General features: G+C 40.3%; 2 protein-coding genes across 7 annotated transcripts in view; one reads left to right on the forward strand and one right to left on the reverse strand.

The window, feature by feature from the left end:
- Positions 1-255: 255 nt before the first annotated feature.
- On the forward strand, positions 256-9,302 carry Cenpl (centromere protein L). Of its 6 annotated transcripts, none has more exons than XM_013015796.1 (6): positions 256-315; positions 631-815; positions 3,317-3,493; positions 4,276-4,527; positions 5,442-5,984; positions 8,904-9,302. In XM_013015796.1, exons 2-6 carry the CDS (start codon positions 729-731, stop codon positions 8,973-8,975), a joined length of 1,131 nt encoding a protein of 376 aa, XP_012871250.1. In that variant the 5' UTR covers positions 256-315; positions 631-728; the 3' UTR covers positions 8,976-9,302. The 6 variants fall into 6 exon arrangements, with proteins under 6 accessions (XP_012871250.1, XP_012871248.1, XP_012871251.1 ...); XM_013015794.1 differs by having other exon boundaries at positions 300-462; XM_013015797.1 differs by having other exon boundaries at positions 300-462; positions 631-723.
- A 6,357-nt stretch (positions 9,303-15,659) lies between these two features.
- Klhl20 (kelch-like family member 20) overlaps positions 15,660-22,590 on the reverse strand; it is a 28,530-nt gene continuing 21,599 nt past the window's right edge. Inside the window, exons 9-12 of the mRNA XM_013015792.1 lie at positions 21,922-22,055; positions 20,886-21,094; positions 16,312-16,418; positions 15,660-16,005 (exon numbers count right to left, since the gene is read on the reverse strand). Coding sequence (XP_012871246.1) covers positions 15,921-16,005; positions 16,312-16,418; positions 20,886-21,094; positions 21,922-22,055 — 535 coding nt within the window. The 3' untranslated portion in view covers positions 15,660-15,920. The remainder of the gene's footprint in view (positions 16,006-16,311; positions 16,419-20,885; positions 21,095-21,921; positions 22,056-22,590) is intronic.

Consider the following 22,590-nt stretch of genomic DNA (forward strand, 5'->3'; position numbering starts at 1 on the left):
AGGGAATTCAGGCGTTCCTCTTACCGCCCCGCCAGCGCCCAAGATGACAGTAAATGCATTCGCCCAATCAGAGCGAAGATGCCGCCGCCATGCTTACGACGGGCGGAAAGTTGAGGGAAAGCTTCGCACCGGTTAAAAGCGGAGAGAGCGACGCCTCGCGGTTGGGAGTGTTGGCGCGAACGAAGGGCTCGGCCTTGCCCTCAGTTACAATGGCAACCGCAGTTGCTTCACCGGCAGGCAAGGGGAGGGCGGGGACTGAGAGCTGACTTCCGGTTTGGGGCCGCCGAGCCAGTCGGGAGATGATTTTAAACTGAGGTGGGCGCTAAGGCGTTGGTTGAACGGGCGTCTGGCGGGGCTGATTTCACCAGGGTCCCTGGGGGCCGCAGGCTCGGTGGAGGGAGGGCGACTTGTGCTTTCCTTTCCTCTTGGTGAGCAGAAGAACCATTTTTGAGGAGCCGTTAGGTGAGCGGGAAGGCCCGCCCGGCGCGCGGGCGTGGCGCGGGGCCGGCGAGCCGCGGCCTCCGCGCTGGCGGGTGCGGGTGTCCGGCCGGGCGGGCGCGCGGGAACACTCCAGCTTCTCTCACCGCGGTCATTGGGGCGACTTTTTTCTTTTCTTTTTATTTAACGCAGGGAGCGTGGGTCTCGATGTCGTCTTGGAGCCGACCTGAAGAGAATGAGTCGTGGACCTAGAATGGGCCACCGCGTCGTCCCGGCCCTCGGTTGGTGAGATGCTCTGCGTCGCTTCCGGCCTGGCCCGGCCCTGGCGCGCCGAGCATGCGCAAGCGCGGCTGAGCGCTGGCACTGGGCACCCGGGTGTAGGTATTGGCAATCAGAGTGAAGCGATCACTTTCCTCACGGACTCACCACGGGAGAGAAACAGCGGGGTCTGAATTGTGTGCAATGAACTGTTACTGCAAGAGGAGTTCCCGAGGGGAGCGAGGGGAAGGGAATTTTGTCTCGTTCTTATCTGTCAGCCGGGAACGTTGTAACCAACCCTAAGGAAGTTGTTTGAGGATTAAATGAGACAATAATTACTAAGGGCTTAGAAAAGCATCTGGAACATGATGAATGCTTAACAGGTTTCGTCCCAAGTAACAGACTTGGAAGGAACATTCTGTGCAAATGAAACAGATTAATATATCCTTTTAAATAGGTAATTAAATGTGTCTTTAAAGGCTTATGCTTTAGTGTAAATGCTACTTTAGTTTGCTTGTTTACTTATTTATTGACAGAGTTCATGATCCTCCTGTTTCACCTTCCCCGATGCTGGGGTTACAGGCCCAGTGGTTGTTATTTATTTACTTACTTAAAAAAATTCTTATTGTGATTGTGATTACATAATTTCCCAAATTTCACAGTATTGTGGGATAGTGATACTTAAAGTCACAAACACATTTTAACTTTCATGGGGCAAATTATCGAGGTCTATAACATTTATGAGTTTTGTGAGCTTTGACCATACAGTTATTTCTTCCACATTGGGTGATATGTACATTTTTTAAACTGTAATTTTTTGTCTTTTCTTTCTTTTTTTTGCACTTGCTGCTACATCCCAGCTGGACACATATACATTTCTTTTGTTTTGCATAGCATCAGCTGTTCCCTCTTTCCCACTCATTCCCTCCCTCCCATCGTTGCCATTGAGTTGCTTCATTCATTTTGATCAATGTCCAGTGCTGCTGATGGGTCCCACTGTTGTATGTTTTTTCCTGATTCCCTCTAGTTCTGTGTCCTCCTCCTGGTTTCCGTCCAGTGTGCACATGTATACCATATATGTGATTAGCAGCATGGGGTTATTTAGTAGTGATTCGACCAGATGAGTGGAAGTCCTTTTTCTCTTAAGCCTTGTTAATTTTGTCGTATCACCTTATGTTTTGGGTTTAACATCCAGTGGTTAATTAAATCATGTAGTAACTCAGTAGTGAGGAGAGTGGGAGGATTTGGTAATAGCAGGAGGATGTGACTCTGGTGTTAGTTGGAATTTATTAGGAATTTCTTTTTTCTCTCTCAGAATTGAGTTTTAAAAGGGAGAGTTTACACCAAGGGACCATTGCTCTTTTGAACAAAAGGAAAAGGTTAGAAGGAGTCAAAATCATAAAAAGAATAGGACTCTTTTTACCAAACACAAAGACTGCTCTGATGAGACATTCCAGGATATTTTAAGCCCACCAAAATTACAGCAAGGATAAGACTCAAAAGAGGTGCAGCTCTTTTGGTGGTAACAGCAACACCAAGCCTGGGTTCAGTGTGACTTCCACTTCTAGCCCAGCCCAGCCTCTCCAGGTCCTCCCCCGCATTCAGGCACTCAGAAGTACCAGAATACCCCCACAACTCCAGCTCTAGCCACTCCTCCAGCTTTCTAAGTCACTGCGCTAGACATAACATGAGGTGGTACTTACGTTCTACCTCAAAGCAAGGAAAAGGATAGGAATGCATAGCTGTTAGTCTACACCTACTGAAGTGTGTACTGGGGGGGCTTAATAGAAATGTGACCAGGATCACATCATGGAGATATTTTATACTTGTGAGAAAATTTAAATGTATTGAAAGGATGCATTCGTAGCTATCCAGAGGCTGTACATCTGTGGAGTTTGAAAGTTGCTGAAGTCAGTGGAGAAGGAATTGATGTCAGGGCATTTACTGCTGCACCATGCTGGCACCTTGGCCTAGGTGCCATCTCCAAGCAATTTAGCTCTGCCAAGGAAATACTGCTCACACCTTCCAATGAGCTGTTTGGTAGAAGCCCAATTTTGTTGGACTCATCTAGAGATGAGGTATCATTGTATGCACAAGTCATGGATATAGGTAGAAGTATATAACAGGATAGATTTTTTTTTTTAACTACTGTTTGAATTTGCCCATTAGAAAGGAGGTCTGACTTAATCATGGTCTTGGCAGAAGTATAATGGGAAATAGTCATTTCAGATAGGAAAGCTATTGATAAGCAGAAGCATGAAAATATAAGTATGTTTATGTGGTAGATTGGCGATGAAAATTATGAGTATAAAAAACCTGAATTATGGAATATCTAGCAAGAGAGTTTAGGATTTGTCACTGGAATGGCAAAAGCTTTACAGAGACATCATTTATGTCAAATAGCTAACAATGTAGTACCATTTTTGGAACAATGGTTTACTTTCAGATATGGAAAACTTAATTGTGCTAATGAAAACATTATTAAATCTCAGAATGGATGACAGGCTGTGGAAAGAAAAAAAATTTAGTAGAATGCTTAGACTACATGTTAAAAAATGAAAGTGAGAAACTACATCAATGTATTTAAGGGCTTTTTTTGTTTTTGTTTTTTTTAATGTAGACCATGGAACCTTGTGATTCACCGGAATCAACTCCTAGACAGAATGCCTCCTCAAATCTTAAAGATTACTTTTTAGCTTCCACCCCTTGGCAGAAACGATTGGAATCTGTCAGGAAGCAAACTTCCTTTGTTCAGACCACACCACGTAGGAAAGTTCCTGAGTGTTCACAATTACAGGTATGTTTTATATCCCTAAGTCAATAAATGAGACAATCTGAACAAAGTACTTTAATTTTGTTATATTTATAGTATTTTTTTAACCTTAAATTCAGGGCCTAAACATTGTCCCTGAGTTCTTTTTGCTCAACTAGTGCTCTACCACTTGAGCCACAACTCCTCTTCCAGCTTTTTGGTGGTTAATTGGAGATAAGAATTTTAGGGGCTGGGAAGGTGGCTCAGTGGTAGAGCGTTTGCCTTGCATGCATGAGGCAATGGGTTCAATTCCTCAGCACCACATAAGCAGAAAAAGCCGGAAGTGGCGCTATGGCTCAAGTGGTAGAGTGCTAGCCTTGAGCCGAAGAGCTGAGGGACAGCACCCAGGCCCTGAGTTCAGGCCCCATGACCAGCCAAAAAAAAAAAAGAATAAGTAAAAATTGTTCTTGTTTTAATGAATACACTGTAGCTGACCCACCATCTTGAGCCACAGCACCATTTCTGGCTTTTTCCATTTATGTGATACCAAGGAATTGAACCCAGGACTTCATGCATGCTAGGTAAGCACTCTGCCATCAAGCCACATTCCCAGCCCCCACCATCTTTCTTGAATTAGACAACTACAGTGAAAGTTGCAAGATAGTTGGAGCTGTGAGGTTATGTAAGAAAGTATGCACTCAATTCAGAGGTTAGATCTTTGGCATGTAAAGATCAAAAGTCCCAATAATATATTAAATAATTAAAGTGCTATGATTAAATTTTTTGAATATTAAAAAAATTAAGTGTCCTTTTTTCTTTTATTTTAGGAAACTATTGATCCTCATAAGCTTGCATTCCTCTTGCATAAACAATGGACTTTGTATAGTTTAACCCCGCTGTATAAATTCTCCTATACTAATCTCAAAGAGTATTCTAGACTTCTGAGTGCATTTGTTGCTGCTGAAAAGCAAAAAGGACTTGCTGTGGAAGTGGGAGAAGATTTCAACATCAAAGTGATTTTCTCTACTCTCCTAGGAATTAAAGGAACACCAAGGGACTCGGAAGCATTTCTTGTCCAGGTATATATTATATATCAATACTTGCTTCCTGGAGGAAAAGAATTTTCATTTTCTTGATTTGGAATGGAAATTACGCTATTTTCTTTTCTTTTCTTTTTTTTGGTACTGGGGATTGAACCCAGGATGTTGCACTTGCTAGGCAAGCATTTTGTCACTAAGCTACATCCCAGCCCAATTATGGCTGTTTTCTTACTGCATTTTAAAATTCTAAACTTGTGACTTTTAAACTATGTATATGTATTTTTTGCTTTTTTGGCCAAATTATAATAATAAGTATTGTCAACTTGAGAAGAATTTTGTGTATATGTGTGTGAAGTCATGTTGACTTTTAAAAATATATGAAAGTGGGGCTGTGGCTCAAGTGGTAAAGTACTCTGGAGGCTGAGATCTGAGGATCCCAGTTCAGAGCTAGCCTGGGCAGGAAAGTCCATGAGACTCTTATCTCAGTTAAACACCAGAAAACTGGAAGTGGTGCAGTGGCTCAAGTGATAGAGTGCTTGACTTGAGCTGAACTGCTGAGGGACAGCGTCCAGGAGGAGTTCAAGCCCCACAACTGACAAAAACCAAAAACTTTTATCAGGATAATTTAAGCTTGTTGGATCTAGTGACTTTCATATTCTTTTCTAAGTTGAGATTTTTTTTCCCCCTTTGAGGTACTGCCCTTGATTATACCTGTAGGCATCTCTTATTTTGCATTTGGGCTGCACAAAGATCTTACCATATACCATTTCTAATATTGGGCTAAAAATCAATTATTTTGTTAACTTTAATAGTGATAAAGGAAATTAGTACCTTTTTGTTCTTTTTAGGAAATAATATGTCAGATCTTATCTTTAATTTACAAATTTATATTTAGAATGCATCATTTAGAAATAAACACTCTTGAACTTAACCTGTTTTACTTTCCATTGTAGATTCTTTCGAAATCTCAATTGCCATCTAAGAACAGAGAAGATAAAGTGTTGTGGACTGGTTGGTTCTGCTGTATATTTGGAGATAGTTTTCTGGAGACTGTTTCAGAAGATTTTACCTGTCTACCCTTATTCCTTGCAAATGGATCAGAGTCTAATACAGCCATAATTGGAACTTGGTTTCAGAAAACCTTTGACTGTTACTTCAGTCGTTTAGCAATCAATGCATTTAATCTTTCATGGATGGCTGCTATGTGGACTGCATGCAAAATGGACCATTACATGGCTACTACTGAGTTTCTTTGGTCTGTACCGTGTAGCCCTCAAAGTCTGGACATTTCTTATGCAGTACATCCAGAGGATGCAAAAGCTTTGTGGGACAGTGTCCACAAGACACCTGGGGAGGTTACTCAGGAGGAAGTTGACTTGTTTATGGACTGCCTTTGTTCACACTTCCATAGGCATTTTAAAATTCATTTATCAGCCACAAGATTGGTTCGTGTTTCAACATCTGTAGCTTCAGCACATACTGATGGAAAAATAAAGGTTAGTTTGGGTTTTTCCTTATTGTTGCTAGGTTTTAAAAATTTATGGTGAGCCGGGCACCAGTGGCTCATGCCTATAATCCTAGCTACTCAGGAGGCTGAGATCTGAGGATCGCAGTTAAAAGCCAGCCCGGGCAGGAAACCAGAAAACCGGAAGTGGTACTGTGGCTTAGTGGTAGAGTGCTTGCCTTGAGCTGAAGAGCCGAGGGACAGCTCCCAGGCCCATAGTTTAAGCCCCACAACAGACAAATTTTTTTTTTTTTAAATTATGGTTATGTTTTTCACATTGAAGAAACATTTGAATGTAGGCTAGTTCAAGATAGTAGAAACATTTTATTTATACTTTTTATGAATGAATTACAGTCTCCAGCCATCTAGATGCAGCTTACTGATGGAAGGAGACTTACAATGTGTTTTACGTATACATAGGTGATAATATGAATTGCTCTGTGATAACATGGAGACTGTGAGCATTGTTTCTTGTCCAGTTTTGAAATAAGGAAGTAACAGGCTGGGAGCCTATGGCTTTGCCTGATATCTCAGCTATTCAGAGGCTGAGATGTGAGGACTGGTGTTGAAGCCAGGCTTGGCAGAAAAGTCTGTGAGACTCCTGTCTCCAACTAACCACCAAAAAGATGGAAGTGGACATGCGGCTCAAAGTGGTAGAGTATCAGTTTTGAGCAAAAGAGCCAAGGGGCAGTGCCCAGATCCTGAATTGAAGCCCCCCAAAAAGAAAATAAAGGAGGAATTTATGTGTGAGTTAAGAAATTATAGTCAGAAGCACAGAATAAAGTGTTAACTTTTCTTTATTTTTATTTTTTTTAATATTTATTTTTTATTGTGAAAATACTGTACAGAGGGGTTACAATTACATGAGCAAGATAATGAGTACATTTCTTATCAAGCATTGTAGCCTCCTCCTTTGTTTCTCCTTCCCATCCCTTCCCATCCTCCCCCTTCCCCAAGTGTTAACTTTTCTATCATTGGGAACAAAAGGAGACATTGTTTTACTCTATGAAGTGATAATCACAAAAAGTATCAGATATAGGGCCGGGAATGTCTTAGTGGTAGAGTGCTTGCCTAGCATGCATGAAGCCCTGGTTTAATTCCTTAGTACCACATAAACAGAAAAAGCTGGAAGTGGTGCTGTGGCTTAAGTGATAGAGTGCTAGCCTTGAGCAAAAGCTCAGAGACAGTGCCCAGGACCTGAATTCAAGCCCCAAGACTGGCCCCCCAAATAAAAAATCAGAAATAAACAAGAGTTGACTCCTATAATATATTTATTTGTATTTTTTCCTCTTAGAATATAATTTTAAAAAAAGGAATATAATTATATAGCTTCACTATACAGCTAGTTAATGTTTCCCGTGGTCTTTTTTTCTGTGTTAGGAGACGTAACTTTTTTAATTTAAAAAATTTGCACATTAGCCAGGTGCAGGTGGTTCATGTCTGTAATCTTAGCCACTCAGGAGGCTGAGATCTGAGGATCATGATTCAAAGCCGATCATGATTCAAAGCCAGCCCGGGCAGGAAAGTCCGTGAGATTCTTATCTCCAGTTAACCACCAGAAAAACTGGAAGTGGTGCTGTGGCTCAAGTGGTAGAGTTCTCGCCTTGAGCTGAAGAGCTCAGGGACAGCGCCCAGGTCAGAGTTCAAGCCCCATGATGGACCAAAAAAAAAAAAAAATTTGCACATTTGTTTTTGCCATGTTAGGCAGCTACTCTGTCAATAAGCAATACCTTCACTTCTATTTATACTTATTTCTGGGGTACTGTATAATAATTTGATAAATCCATACAATGTATAATGATCAAATCATGGCAATTAGCATATCTATTCAAGTATTTAGTCTTTCTTTATATTGGAATGTTTAGACTTTTTAAATTACTTTGAAATGGTAAATAAACTGTAGAATGTAGTTACCTCACTGTGCTATAGAACATTAGAACTAATTTATTCTTTCTGGCTGTATTTTGATACCCATTTCCTAAGCTTTCTCTATCCCTTCTATTCCATATCTTTCCTAGCTGCTAGTGATCACAATTTTCTGTGAGATCAACTTTTTTGGCTTTACAAATTAATGAGAACATGCAGTATTTGTCTCTCTGTACTTAGTAGATTTTAATTCTAATCTTTAGAGCAACCCTGTAATTAGGTGTTTTTAATCCACATTTTATTTTAAAATAGTTAAACTGAGGCCTACACAAGTTTTAATTAAGTGACATATGCAAGATAGGCTGGTGAGAAGAGTCAAGATTTCAGCTCTCATACTGTGGGCTGGTAGCTCATTCTTATGATTCTAGCTACTCAGGCAGCTGAGATCTGAGGATTATATGAAAATCTGAGCAAGAAAGCCATGAGACTTTCATTTCCAATTAACTACCAAAAAAAGCCAAAGTGGAACTATGAGTAGAGCACTAGCCTTGAGCAAAAAAAGCTCAGGGACAGTACTCAGACCATGAGTTCAAACCCTAAGACTGGCACAAAAAAATGCTATACTAGAGGCATGGCTCATAGTAAGAGCACCAGCTTGAGCAAGAAAGCCAAGTGAGAGCAAGAGGCTCTGAGTTCAGGCTCTGGTACTAGCACAAAAAGAAACAAAATGAGACTTGAACTCCATATAGTTAGATTTTAAGAACAAAATGAAGATCATAATGCAGTAGTACATTGGGAATGGTAAAGTGTCTCTGCAGAATGCTTTAGGGTCAATCTCAGTGTCTCAAAATTGAAAGAAAGAAAGATGGAAAGAAAGAAGAAAAGAAAGAAAGGGAAAAGACAAAACTGAAGAATATATTGCATGTGATAAACTTAATGAACTAAATCTAGAAATTAAACCAATATAACATTGTTACCATAAACTAATTTTTTTACCATATTCTAATTATAAAAATTTCTTATCCTTTCTTTTTTCTTTTTACAGATTCTGTGTCATAAATACCTTATTGGTGTGTTGGCATATTTGACAGAACTGGCAGTTTTTCAAATTGAGTGAGGCCTTGAGTAACCTCTGAATTACGGATCATATATTCTTTTGTCAGTGATTATTTGCTTAGTTGCTACGCTTATAGGAGTGCAAGAGAAATAGGTATCTATCCCTGCGTCTGTTTTCTTCACAGTGCCTTTGGAGTTGATCAAATGGAAATGAAGAACCATCTAGAAGGACAATGTCGTTGGTAGTGGATGAACCACAGCTTTACAGTTACGCAGCAGCCACAATACTGTGGGATAAAAAGTGTTCCATTAATTTGTTGGTCATCTTTTAAAAAGTAATGTTTATTATATTTATTAGTAGTCAAATAAATGTATCTGATGTTTGGTATTGATGACTTGGACCTTTAAAACCTTTAATATCCCTTTTAAGCATTTTGGACTTGTACTCAGAATCTTTGTCTTCAAAAGACATTTTCTGCATTGTTTTGCTATAGAGAACTAAATATCCAAATTCTCAAAAAGAAAATAACATAATCTTAAGCCATTGATATATTTTTTAGAACTATTGGATTCTTATTGCAATGTGGAATTAAATACTTTTAAAATGAAGCAGTGTCGTCCTTAGTGTCTTTTATTTTTGGCAGTAGTGAGATTTTGGTAATATTCAGGGCCTTGAGCTTGCTAGTCAGGTACTCTACTGCTGAGTCACACTTCTTAATCTTCCTCAGTGTCATTTTTTTTGGGTCAGTCATGGGTCTTGAAGTCTGGGCTTGGGTGCTATCCCCTCAGCTCTTCAAGGGGAGCACTCTACTTTTTGAGCCAGTTTTCTAGTAGTTAATTGGAGATAAGAGTCTCATGCATTTTCCTGCCCAGGCTGGCTTTGAACTGCAATCCTTTTAGCCTCCTGAGTAGCTAGGGTTACAGGCGTGAGCCACCGATGCCCAGCTCTTCCTCACTGTCTTAATGATTTTTTTTTTCCAGGGGTGGGGGGACCTGGAGGGTGTGGGTGCTCAAGGTTGGTGTTGAATGATGTGTTTTTTTTTTTAAAAATTATTTTATTTATGGGGTTTTTTTTGGGGGGGTCTCGTCATGGCGCCTGAACTCTGGGCCTGGGTGCTGTCCCTCAGCTCTTCAGCTCAAGGCTAGCCCTCTACCACTTGAGCTACAGCACCACTTCCAGCTTTTTTCTTTTTGCTTATATGGTGCTGAGGAATCAAACCCAGGGCCTCATGCATGCAAGGCAAACACTACCACTGAGCCACCTTCTCAGCCCCTTATTTATGGTTTTTAAAAATTGTTTTATTTATGGTTTTATTTATAGACCTTAAGCTTGCCTGGCAAGAACTCTACCACTTAAGCCATACCCACCCCCAGTACTTTTTTCTTTAGTTGTTTGCCAGTCCTAGGGCTTGAACTCAGGGCCTGGGCACTGTCCCTGAGCTTCTTTCGCTCAAGGCAGCACTCTACCACTTGAGCCACAGCACCATTCAGGCTTTTTCTGTTTATGTGGTACTGTGGAATCCAACCCAGGGCTTTATGCATGCAGGGCAAGCACTCTACCACTAAGCCACATTCCCAGGCCAGTTGTTTCTTTTTTAGATAGGGTCTTGTACTTTCGGCTAGTGGCTGGCTTTGAACTGAGATTTTCCTACGTGTGTCTTCTGAGTAGCCACCACATCTGACCAATTAGGCTTTTCCTCTAGCACAAAGGATACTCACCAGTAATTAAATACAAATTGTAGAGTGGGAAGTGAGCATATTGTACCTCAATGTTAGCTACTTAGGAGGGTGAGATCAGGATTGATGTTCAACGCCATCTCAGACAAAAAAATTCATGAGACCCATCTCAACAGAAAAAGCTGGGAGGGCTGGCATATACCTGTCATGCTGGGAAATGTAACTAGGGGGGATCATGGTCCGGGTTGGCCTAGGCAGAAACAAAACTATCTCAAACATAACCAGAGCAAAGAGAAGCTGGAGTTATGACTCCCTTGGTAAAGTACCAACCTAGTATGTGCAGAGCTCTTGAGTTCAATCCCTAGTGTCACCAAAAGGCAAACAAAACAGCAACAACCTTCATGTCCTAGTTACTATCGTGTTTTTATTTTTTGTCGGTCGTGGGGCTTGAACTCTGGGCCTGAGCACTGTCCTGCAGCTCTTCAGTTCAAGGCTAGCTTTACCACTTGAGCTACAGCACCACTTCCGGTTTTCTGGTGGTTTATTGGAGATAAAAGTTTCATGGACTTTCCTGCCTGGGCTGGCTTTGAACCGCAATCCTCAGATCAGGATTACAGGCGTGAGCCACCAGTGCCCAGTTACCATAGTGCTTTTAAATATATGTAGTCAACTTCCATTTTAGAGATGAATTTTTTATTTTATTTTTGCCAGTCCTGGGGCTTGAACTCTGCCTGGGCACTGTCCCTGAGCCTCTTTTTACTCAAGGCTAGAGCCTATCCACTTGAGCCACAGCACCATTTCCAGCTTTTTCTGTTTATGTGGAACTAAGGAATTGAACCCAGGGCTTCATGCATGCTAGGCAAGCAATCTACAATAAGCCACATTCCCGGTCATAGAGATTTGTATAAGAGATTTGTCCATGTTACATCTTAATCTCCTTTTACTTATTGAGCATAAGATTCAGTTTTATTTTAGAAGTGTTTTTTTAAGTTAACATCTACTTTGAAATTACTTACAATGGGCTTATTCTGGAAGCAAAGATTAATTTTTGGAATGGGATTTCAAATATACTAGAAGCAGATATTGGGGAAAATTGTGGTTTTTAGAGTCAGACATTCGTCCAGGTAATATTAAGCACTGGTCAGTAGGGATAATCCTATAGGTTCTAGTCCTGTAGGAATTACGTTCTGTTGAATGAATATAATTCTATAACTGCATACTTTCAGATGGAGACAAAGTGCTGTGAAGAAAATCAGGCAGCGCAATAGGAAAAGTGATGTCTGAGGTAGGGCATGCTTCACTTGCAGTAGCAAAGAAAGAACACTGGAGCTGGGTCCTGAATGATGCAGAAATCCGCCATATGAGAATTGGAGGAGGTGGAACACAAGTAGAAGGGCCTTGAGACAGGTAAGAGTTTGGCTCACTGAGGAGGAAGGAAGTGTTTGTGTGGTTGGAGCACAGTGAGGGAGGATGGAGTGGTACTAGGTGAAACTCAGGAGGGAACGCAACAGACACTTCTATGGTTTGACTGAAGCATCTGGCTGCCAGAGAGATGACATTTTCCCAGCCTTTGATAGGTATAATCATATGAGTAAGTTCTGACCTAAGGGACATAAATAGAAGTGTCATGTAGCACTTTCTTCAAAGAACTGCAATTGTTTTGTTTGTTCCTATGAGATCTAAAAGAGAAAAAGTCAACATTAATACATGTTTCTTGATCTAAAAGGCATATGAAAAGACAACACTCATTAAATCCCAAAGAAATGAGGTACAAAGATGAAACCTCTGAATGAGCCTAAATTTGTACACAAAGAAGCTAGATTTGCTACTATGTAAAAAGTTTTACACACTATAGCATACAGAAGTAATGTCTCCCCGCCCTCCCCCAAGAACAGAGCCATATTTTGTTAACACTCCATATTCCATGCCAACCCATGGCACAGCGCTTCTCTCATCAATTTATGTGATTGTTCTCATGGGTTTCTGGCTGCACGTTACACTCAAAGGCCACGGCGTCATCCAGGACTTCATCTCAGTTCTGCCCAGAGTAGGTCTGGAGGATGTTCCTTCCTCCCGTAGTCTTCACCAACTGCTGTGACTGCCTAGGGATCCCAGTGCCACAGCTTCCTTGCTTTTAAATTCTTTCTCCCCAGTTGGCAGTGCTGTCCAATTAGAGCCTATTACCTACGGCCTGCTTTAGCGTTTGCTTTTTTTGGCTTGAGGCCTCCTTGTGCGGCAGCTGCCGGATCCCCTTTGACTGACTGGTGAGGGCAGCAGTGACTGAAAGGCTGGGCAGGTGTCACTCAGACCCAAGCCTTCCTTCATAGAAGAAGCAAACATTATGGAAAATGGGAGAACAATCATACCAGAAATAGGAATGTGGACAGCACATAGAGGGGCAGGTGACAAGGATTTTAGGTCCAGCTCCTACCGTGTCATTTAAACTTTTTTAAGCTTCGGTGGACTTATTTTTTTGTCGGTCATGGGTCTTGAACTCTGGGCCTGGGCGCTGTCCTTGAGCTCCTCAGCTCAAGGCGGGTGCTCTGCCTCTTGAGCCACAGCACCACTTCCAGTTTTCTGGTGGTTAACTGAAGAGTCTTATGGGCTTTCCCTCCCCAGGCTGACTTTGAACCAGGATTCTCAGATCTCAGCCTCCAGAGTAGCTAGGACTACAGGCGCAAGCCCCCCGGCACCCAGCTCAGTAGACTTACTTATAAATGAATGCCAGTCCAACCTCCATATCACTCTGCATAAAAAAACGGCAATACCAGTTAAGGGTACCTTTCAGTCACAGTAAAACTAGCGTGTGTTTTCAGTAGGAGAAAACAAAACCAAAAACCCTTAGGTCAGTGCTGTACCTCTGGGTTTATTAAATTTGGGGTGGAGGATCCAATCATACTAGGGGCTTTACCCTAAGCTACATTCCTGCCCATGCAATCACTGCCATATGAATTGCTCCTTCTGAGGACTTCCTAACAGCTTAATCCTTGGAACTTTGGTTAACATTTTTTTTTCTTTTCCTTCAAATATATACAACTATCACCTTGCTTCCAGTCCCTTTTTGCATTGGTTATTTCCATAGGAGAGTCTTAATTTGTCCAGGTAATCCTAGGCTACAATCTTCCTACTTGTGCTTCCCTCGTGCTAGGATAGCAGCTACATGCTATAAGCACCCAGCTGTTGGTTAAGATGGAATTTCAAGAATTTTTTGCAGGAGCTGGAGGCAAACTATGATTTCCCATTCCCTCCTCCTAGGTAGCTAGGCCCTACTTTTTTTTCTTTTTTTTTTTGCCAGTTCTGAGGCTTGAACTCAGGGCCTGAGTACTGTCCCTAAGCTTTTTTTTTGCTCAAGGCTAGCACACTTGAGCCACAATGCCACTTCTGGCTTTTTCTGTGTATGTGGTACTGAGGAATTGAACCCAGAGCTTCATGCATGCTAGGCAAGCACTCTATCACTAAACCACATTCTCAGCCCAGGCCCTACTTCCTACAGGTTCCATCACCTCCTCATTAATAGAGCAATGAGCTAGAGACCAAGTCTTTAACACATGGGCCTCTGAGGGACATTTCCTGTCCATATTACAGCAGATTGTTAGTCTATTTTGCTTCCAGGCCATGCTTCAGTTAAACTTATAATGGCAGTGTAACAGAAATGGAGTGGGAGTTTGGGAAACTGATACTTAATGTCTAATGTCACTTCTATCATTACCTAATTTTAGGCAGACTTTCCTGGTTTTCAGACTTAGACAAGTATAACAGGTGGGTTTGAGTTAGATGGCTAATCCTTTCAGCTCAAAATTACATGATTCTAAATCCAGGAAACATTTGTAGGTTAATATAGAATATATATAATGTAAACCAGAAAAACCAAAGTACATAGCAAAGGTACAAACATAAAAAGCAATCAAAAAATTTGTGGTAAATGCTACCTTTATTTAAAAAAGTTATACATGCTAGAAAAAAAGCATAAATGATACATGTAAACAATTGTTTACCAAATACTTATTTTTTTCCTTGAAAAAGGTGCAAATGATCTTTAAATGTAAACACAAAAGTTGCCACGCATTTTTGTTATAGGGAGAGGGAGAAGGTGGAGGCTATTCCTTTTGGTTGCAGTTAAAGTCTCATTCAAAGGTTTTCCTGCAAAAATATATTGAAAAAATTGGACATGACTATAATGAGGAAAAAGAAAGCTAAAAATGATCATTTACTTCCTTAAAAATTTTAACTTCTCATCAGAAAGTGCAATGTGAGAGAAATAGTAACAGTGGCCTTACAGAATGAAGATAGTGACATACGGCTTGCACAGAATTCAGGTACTGATGACATGCCTCAGCTGGTGTTGCAAGCATTAACATGGACTGCAGACTTCATTGTTGGGGAGGCTGTTAATAACGGCGTGGTCTAGCTTCACCAGGCCCGAGCACGGAGTTGAACTGTAGCACAGAGCTTCCTGCCAAGGAGGATACTTCTCCCCGCTGGTCCTCGGTTGCTGCAGGCAGTAATCTTTGTGAGCAGTAACTTGCAGAGTTGCACATGATTCCACTTGGAGATTCTCAAGACAGTGAAGGAGACTCATAATTGTTTTTATAAGAGGCACTGAGCGATGGTCTAGATAGATCTAGCAGAAAGTCCATGAGAACAGTATTAGTTTTTAAAAGACGAAAGACTGGAAAACAAATTCCTGTAGGAGACAATATGACCCACCGACCAAAAATTGTTGCATCAGAGTCCTGCTTTTATTGATGTAGTATTCCTTTTGAATTGTACTACTTAATGAGTTGTTTCTGTGTTTGTTTTTGCTTCTTGTAGAGTTTCAAGTCTTCTGGTACTTAGTGTAAGAAAGAAGATAGGCTAGCATTGTAGACCTGTGTTCATTACTGGCAGTCCTTATGGAGTGGAATCCTATGGATGGAGTGTCTCGTAGAAATACCAACCAGATCAAACAGTATGCCCTTACCAGCACTTTCAAAATTAAATCAACATCTTAAAAACAAAGTAAATTTTGGTACTTGGAATTTTTTTGTCTTTTTTTCATGGGAGGAAGAAGACAAAACAACTTAAAAAAATCTACAAAGAACCCAAGCTAAAATAAACTAAAACATCATGATAAGTTAAAACTCAAAATAAATATTCTGCACGGAGTGGAAAATTATTGTGCAAAGGTGGCATCTTGCAGGTGAAGTACTATCATGAGCTTTGTATTTCCATATGTTGAGGCACCAGCAAAGAATAAAATTTGTTCTAATGTTTTCTCAAACTGTATAAAGCTCCAAAGTCAAGCTCTTCTGAATATAGAGGAGCATATGCAAGACTTTCTTCCACATGCTCACCATATGTGAGATTCACAATGTGTCATTTTAATGACTCCTACACCACCTCCCAGCCGACGGTAATTCATTCCGCCATATAACCTGCAAAGATAAAAACTAAATCAGATTTTCCAACTTAAAAACAAACATTTTCCTCAATGCTACTGTTTCTTCAGCTTAAATAATTGGGATAGAAGGGACTCCTCCCCCCCCCCGTTTTTCTTGTTCTGTGTCACTTCAGAACATTCAAGTCAAATAAGCTACCAAATCTGAGTTACTTTAGACTACTTCAAAGCACTATAAGAGAGATGTCAGTGCACAGACCATCTCAATGTGGATGGTTATGAGCTAGTTCAAGCTCAAGATTTCAAGTCAATAGTGAGGAGGTTTGCAGCATAGTAAGGTTACCTCCACGTATTGGCATCAGGATCAAAAACCTCAATGGTCTTCAAGTATGTTGTGCCATCGAATCCTCCTACTGCCATGAGCTGTCCATTGACCACGGCCAGGCCAACCTGGAAGACCAGAGCACAATGGCTGCTGAAGAGTCAACATAAATACTGGGGAATTTGACTTGGCTCCAAGACAAATTGATTTAATTCTTTATAGCATTCTGGCTTACTAGAGCATGGAGGAAGAAAGTAACAACAAAAGCCCATGAAATATGAGAATTATTCAATTCAATCACAGAATATACACAAAATTCCAATGCAATATTCATCAAAATCCCAACAACAAAAGAGATAAAGCAATCCAAAAATTCATATGGAATAACAAAAGACCCCAAATAGCAAGAGCAATCCTTAGCAGGCAGAACAGTATTGGAAGAATAACAATACCAATCACTAAACTCTATTACAGTTATAGTAAGAGAGTTAGTACCCACTGGTACTGGTACAAAAATAGGCATGAGGACCAATGGGACAGAATAAAAGATCCAGAAATGAACCCACACACCTATAGCCATCTAATATTTGATAAAGGAGCCAAAAATATAATCTGGAAGAAAGATAGCCTCTTCAACAAATGCTGCTGGCAAAACTGGATATCCATGTGTAGAAAACTGAAACTAGATACCCATATATCACCTTGGATCAGCATCAATTCAAAATGGACCACAGTCTTCAATATAAAGCCAGAAACTATGAAACTTTTACAGGAAAGGGTAGGGGAAACACTAGAGCTTCTGGGTACAGGTCAAAACTTTCTAAGTAAAAATCCAGAAACACAACAAATCAAAGAATTGATAAATGGGACTATATCAAAAGTTTCTGCATAGCAAAGAACATAGCTAACAAGCTAAATAGATCACAGAATGGGAGATTTTTACCAGCTATGCATCAGACAAGGGCCTGATATCCAAACTATACTTAGAGCTCAAATTGAATCCTCAAAAAATAAAACTCCTTTGGTCTTAGTTTGTGTGAATCTGATCGTAGAAAATAGTATTTATCAACATGAACTCCAGGAAATGGAAATGAGGGTTTTTTTCCCCCTTGTTTCTGTTTTCCTTTTGTATTATTGGTTCATTTATCTGTCTTTGGGAAGGCAAGGAGGGACACAGAAATGGTGGGACAAAGGGTGAACGAATGCAGTAGTGTTAGTCATTAGACACTATGTTGAAAATGAACTATACAACTTGTAGATGGGGATAGGAAGGAAAAACAGCAAGGGAAAGAGTGACACTGTTCAAAAAAGAATGTACTCTATCTGACTTATTTAACTAACCCCTTTGTATATCACCTTTACAATAACAATAAAAAAATGCAAGAAAAGAAAATATCAAGATCATGAAAAAAAAAACCTCAAAGAAACAACAATCCAATTAATAAGTGGGCTAATGACTTAAAGAGAGACTTCTCAGAAGAAGTAAATATGACCAAAAGACACATGAAAAAATGCTCAAGATCTCTGCCCATAAAGGAAATGCAAATCAAAATGCTGCAATTCTATTTCACCACTGTTAGAATGGCCATTATCAAGAAAACTAACAATAACAAATGGTAGCATGGAACACTGTTAGTTGGAATGCAAACTTGTTCAACCACTCTGGAAAACAGAACGGAGGGTCCTCAAAAATCTAAACATAGAGCTTCCCTATAACCACTTCTGGGCATTTATCCCATAGAGTACAAACAAGGATCCACCAAAGCCACCACAACCATGTTCATTGCAGCATTATTTACCATAGCCAAGATATGGAATCAACCCAGATGCTCCTCAGTGGAGGAATGGACCATGAAAGTGTAGATTTCCACTCATCCATTAAAGAATGACACTGAACCATTTGTAAGGAAATGGAAAGACTTGGAGGGGATTATGTTAAGTGAAGTAAGCTAGACCCAGAGAAACACATGTGACATTGTTTCCCTCATTAGCAGGAGTAAGAATGTGCCTATAAATCTGGAAGTAAACACACTGGATGGCATTGAAATATGGAGGATGCACACAGTATGATTCTTTAGAAAGATGAAGTCAAAGCCTAACAAAATGAGTACTAGGAAATGGGTACTTGCAATGGAGGAGGGGTAAAGAGGAGACAGGTAGAATAAATGGGGGAAATAAGTAGGATGCAGGCAAGAATGCATTGTATATAACACAGAACTAAGAAAAGTAAGGAAAAGAGTAGGTAGAAGCAGGGAGAAGAAGTTGAAGGGATGACTCAGATCAAAAATGCACAATATACATAAACTGCTTTGGTAAATAGCAAAAAATTCTAATACGTAACCTAAAAAATAAGAAAAATGAGCCAGGTGCCGGTGGCTCACACCTGTAATTCTAGCTACTCAGGAGGGTGAGATCTTAGGATCATGGTTCAAAGCCAGCCCAGACAGGAAAGTCTATGAGACTCTTCAACTTATCACCAGAAAACCGGAAGTGGTAGTGTGGCTCAAGTGTTAGAGTGCTAGCCTTGAGCTGAAGAGCTGAGGGACAGTGCCCAGGCTCAGAATTTAAGACCCATGACTGAAAAAGAAATATTAAAAAACGAGGGAATGGCTGGGTTGAGAGGAGTAGGTATGAGAATGTTAAAAGGGGTGACATTAATCAAGAGGCATTGTATTCATAGACTGCTCTGTTGAATGGAAACTCCTTTGTACAACTACCTAAAGAAAATATTTTTTTAATCCAAAAGGAATTTTAAAATACACTCAAATCCACTTTCTAACTTGCTACTAAAATTCTCTTTTAAAATACAAATCTAGGACTGGGAATGTGGCTTATTGGTAGAGTGCTTGCCTAGCATGCATGAAGTCCTGGGTTCAATTCCTCAGTACCACATATACAGAAAAAGCCCAAGTGGTGCTATGGCTCAAGCTCAAGTGGTAGAGTGCTAGCCTTGAGCACAGACTGGATCAGGGACAGTGCTCAGGCTGAGAGTTTAAGCCCCAGGACTGACAAAAACAAAACAAAATACAAATCTAACCATGATGTCACTACTCTTTGCCTCTCTCTTGCCTAAAGCTAAGCCCGAAGTCCTTAACATTATTCATGCTTTTCAGAAATCTGTTAGAGGCTACCAGTTTAGCCTCACTTCCTACATTTTCCCTTCTTCTCTTAACTTACCCAATGCAGCAGTAGAGCTGGATTGACTGTCAGCCTAAAATACACATTTTTTTCATACTTCATGCTTCTGAACATGTTCCTTGGCAGGTTGTTTTCTGTTCCTCTTCTAAAAACCATATTCTTCCTTCCTGACCTAGCATGCATGTAACTGTCTCTGGTAGGTTGTTCCCTCTTATTTCCAAAGCCTGAGCACACCTGCTCATGTTCTTCCGTATACACATGCTACTTCTGTGGTTATTTACTGACTATCAGTTAGTTTGACTAAACTGGGAGCTACTTGAGGAGGGAAACCATATCATACTCATTTTTGTTTTCTCAGAACAGCACTTAAATAAATACTTAATAAACAAGTGAAAATATCATCAACAGGATGTAGCGGTAAAAATATTGGGAATGTGACCAAGAAAAAAAAAAGCCACTAAAAAGCCACATATATGTAAATGCTTTGACTTGTTGATACCTTCCAGTGGCGTTCCTTGGTTTATGCAATGCAGAATATATTCCCTGTTATCCTCATGGAGGCTTTGGGTACAGATCTGCTCCCTTCTTTTTTGTTCTAGGGTTACATTTCACTGAGCTGAATTAATTATATGCTCCATGCTGGAAGTCTCTTGTGGGTACCCGTCAGTCACGGTCCACAGCAAGACAAAGGTTAGTCAAATATGGTCTATACGTAAATGATAAGCCAGTCTGTGAAGTCTGGTAAAGGGGCCAGTTAGATGTTTGCCTGAACATTTGTATAAGTATACAATTTTGTTGGTCATAGGGCTTGAACTCTGGGCCTGGGCATTGTCCCTCAGCTTTTCAGCTCAAGGCTAGTGCTCTAACACCTGAGCCACAGTGCCACTTCTGGTTTTCTCGTAGTTTACTGGAGATAAGAGTCTCACCTAGTTTCCTGCCCAGGCTGGATCTGAACTGCAATCCTCAGATATCAGCCTCCTGAGTAGCTAGGATTACAGGCATTAGCCATCAGAATCCAGCTTTAGCTAGAAATGTTTTTAAAAACATTTTTAATAGCTTACATTAGTTATGCATAGGTTCTTTTTTACATTTCCATGTTTATATGTTCCAATGAATCTCACCAACTAGAAATGTTTTGTAAGAATATTTAGCTTAATAGATATGAAGTTAATTAGGTGGTGTGTAAGAAAATGCCTTCTAGAGAAGTCTAGGACACAAGATAACTAAAAAATTAATTATTTAATTAAAGATGAGTTAAAAGCAATAAAGTCAGTCTAGTATAAATTTAGCGAGGACTGTCTTGCTTAAATGTGCCCCAGCAGCACAGCTAAGACAACTGACAAAATAAGACGGTTCACCTCCTCACTATTCTAGCAAACTCTATTTCAGATTCCTTCTGCCAGGACTCTTCAGTGCCTGTTTTTTAGAGTTAAGGCTCTCAGTAGCTGAGCACTTACTCCACTACGGCGAGATGTCATGGCCACCACTGGAGACCACTGGTTGGTTCTGGGGTTGTATCTCTCGGCGCTGCTGAGCTCTGTGGTGTCATCTCTCCCTCCTACGGCATAGATCATGTCCTGATACACGGCACAGCCTAGGTGCTTCCTCCGAGTGCCCATAGGGGCGATGGTGTGCCATCTGTTTTCCTGAGGATTGTAGCGCTCCACTGTAGAAAAAAGAAAGAGCAAGAAGTGACCGTTCAACCAGTTCTTCTCACCTCTTGTTTTCTTCATAGCCACTGAAATTGTGGTAACATATTTTTTAATAAGCCATTTGTTTTTTGCTTTTAAGAAGGACTTGTATACCTTTAGAAAATGCCACATATACACTCATCAAGAAAATGTTTTCTAGGTGTCTTATGGTAGAGGACATGTGCTAGAGAGTTCTAACTTTGGCTGTATGATTAATTAGCTACATAAACTACAGCCTCACACTCTTTATCATCATATAATCCAGTCACTGGATTATATGGTTTGTAAAAACTGTTGAGTACCAATACACTGTTGTTATAATCAGACAACTCTCTTCTTTGTATTTATTTGCCTATAACCTAGTACAGTTTTAAGTTATTGAAGACCAAACAAGATATGTGACAAGATGTATGACTCTGATGCCAGTTCCACATTGAGAATATCCTTAGGGAAAAACCATTATTAAAATAGAAAGGGCTAACAACCTGTGTCTTGCTGCAAGTTTTGGTTTACTCTCAGATTAAATAATTCTCTGTCTCTGTCTTTCTCTTTGAGGAGAGCTGGTGATTGTGGGCAGAAATATTCACCCTAAATTTCTAGTAACTTTATGAAGCAGAAGAGAAAGAGATATTTGGGGAATGTGCTAGAAGAGTATGGCTGCAGAGAAGTTGCACTCTTCTAGAGAGAAAAGAAAGCATTTTCTTATTATAGGATAAACTGAACTTCTTACTTTTTGTAGGGTGAATATCCTCAGAAAAATGTGTTGCTTTGGGAGACCAGGCAGACTTTGGGAGGGACTAACCTGTGTTGAGTGGAGATGTCCCATCAGAACCACCTACAGCATATAAGAACCCTCCCAATACAGCCACAGCCACGCCTAGTCTTCTAGTGCTCATAGAGGCCACCCGAGTCCATTTGTTCTCCTTTGGGTCATACCTGCAATGAGACACCAGGTGCTTATTAACTGAAGTTGTTTCCATAAAGTTGAAATCACAAAGACTTGACTTAATTTAAAAAATCTCTCTCTCTCTCTCACACACACACACCTATTCAAACTTTAAAAAAGGCAAAAATCTTGCCTTTTGTGACAACCTGGAGTCTATTACATTAAGTGAAATAAGCCAGACATGGAAGGTAAAATCCTGTACAATCTTACATGTGGAATCTTACATGTACAACCTTACATGTGGTATCTAAAAAGGTTTAAGTTATAGAATGGTCTCTCTTCTCTACTGGGCTGTCTCTCTACTAGGCAAGATCAGGGAAATTCTGGTTAAAGCATATAAAGCTTCAGGAATAAGTTTCAGAGCTCTAATGTACAAATGATGACACAGTTATTAACAAATGTGCACTGAAAACTGCTATGAGAGTAGACTTTAGGGATATTCACTACAAAAGTATAAGTATGTGAGGTAATACAAACATTAATTTAACCATTCTATAAGGATTACATACTTCACACCTGTTGCTC

This window comes from Dipodomys ordii, unplaced genomic scaffold (assembly GCF_000151885.1).
Source record: "Dipodomys ordii isolate 6190 unplaced genomic scaffold, Dord_2.0 Scaffold27, whole genome shotgun sequence".
NCBI lineage: Eukaryota > Metazoa > Chordata > Mammalia > Rodentia > Heteromyidae > Dipodomys > Dipodomys ordii.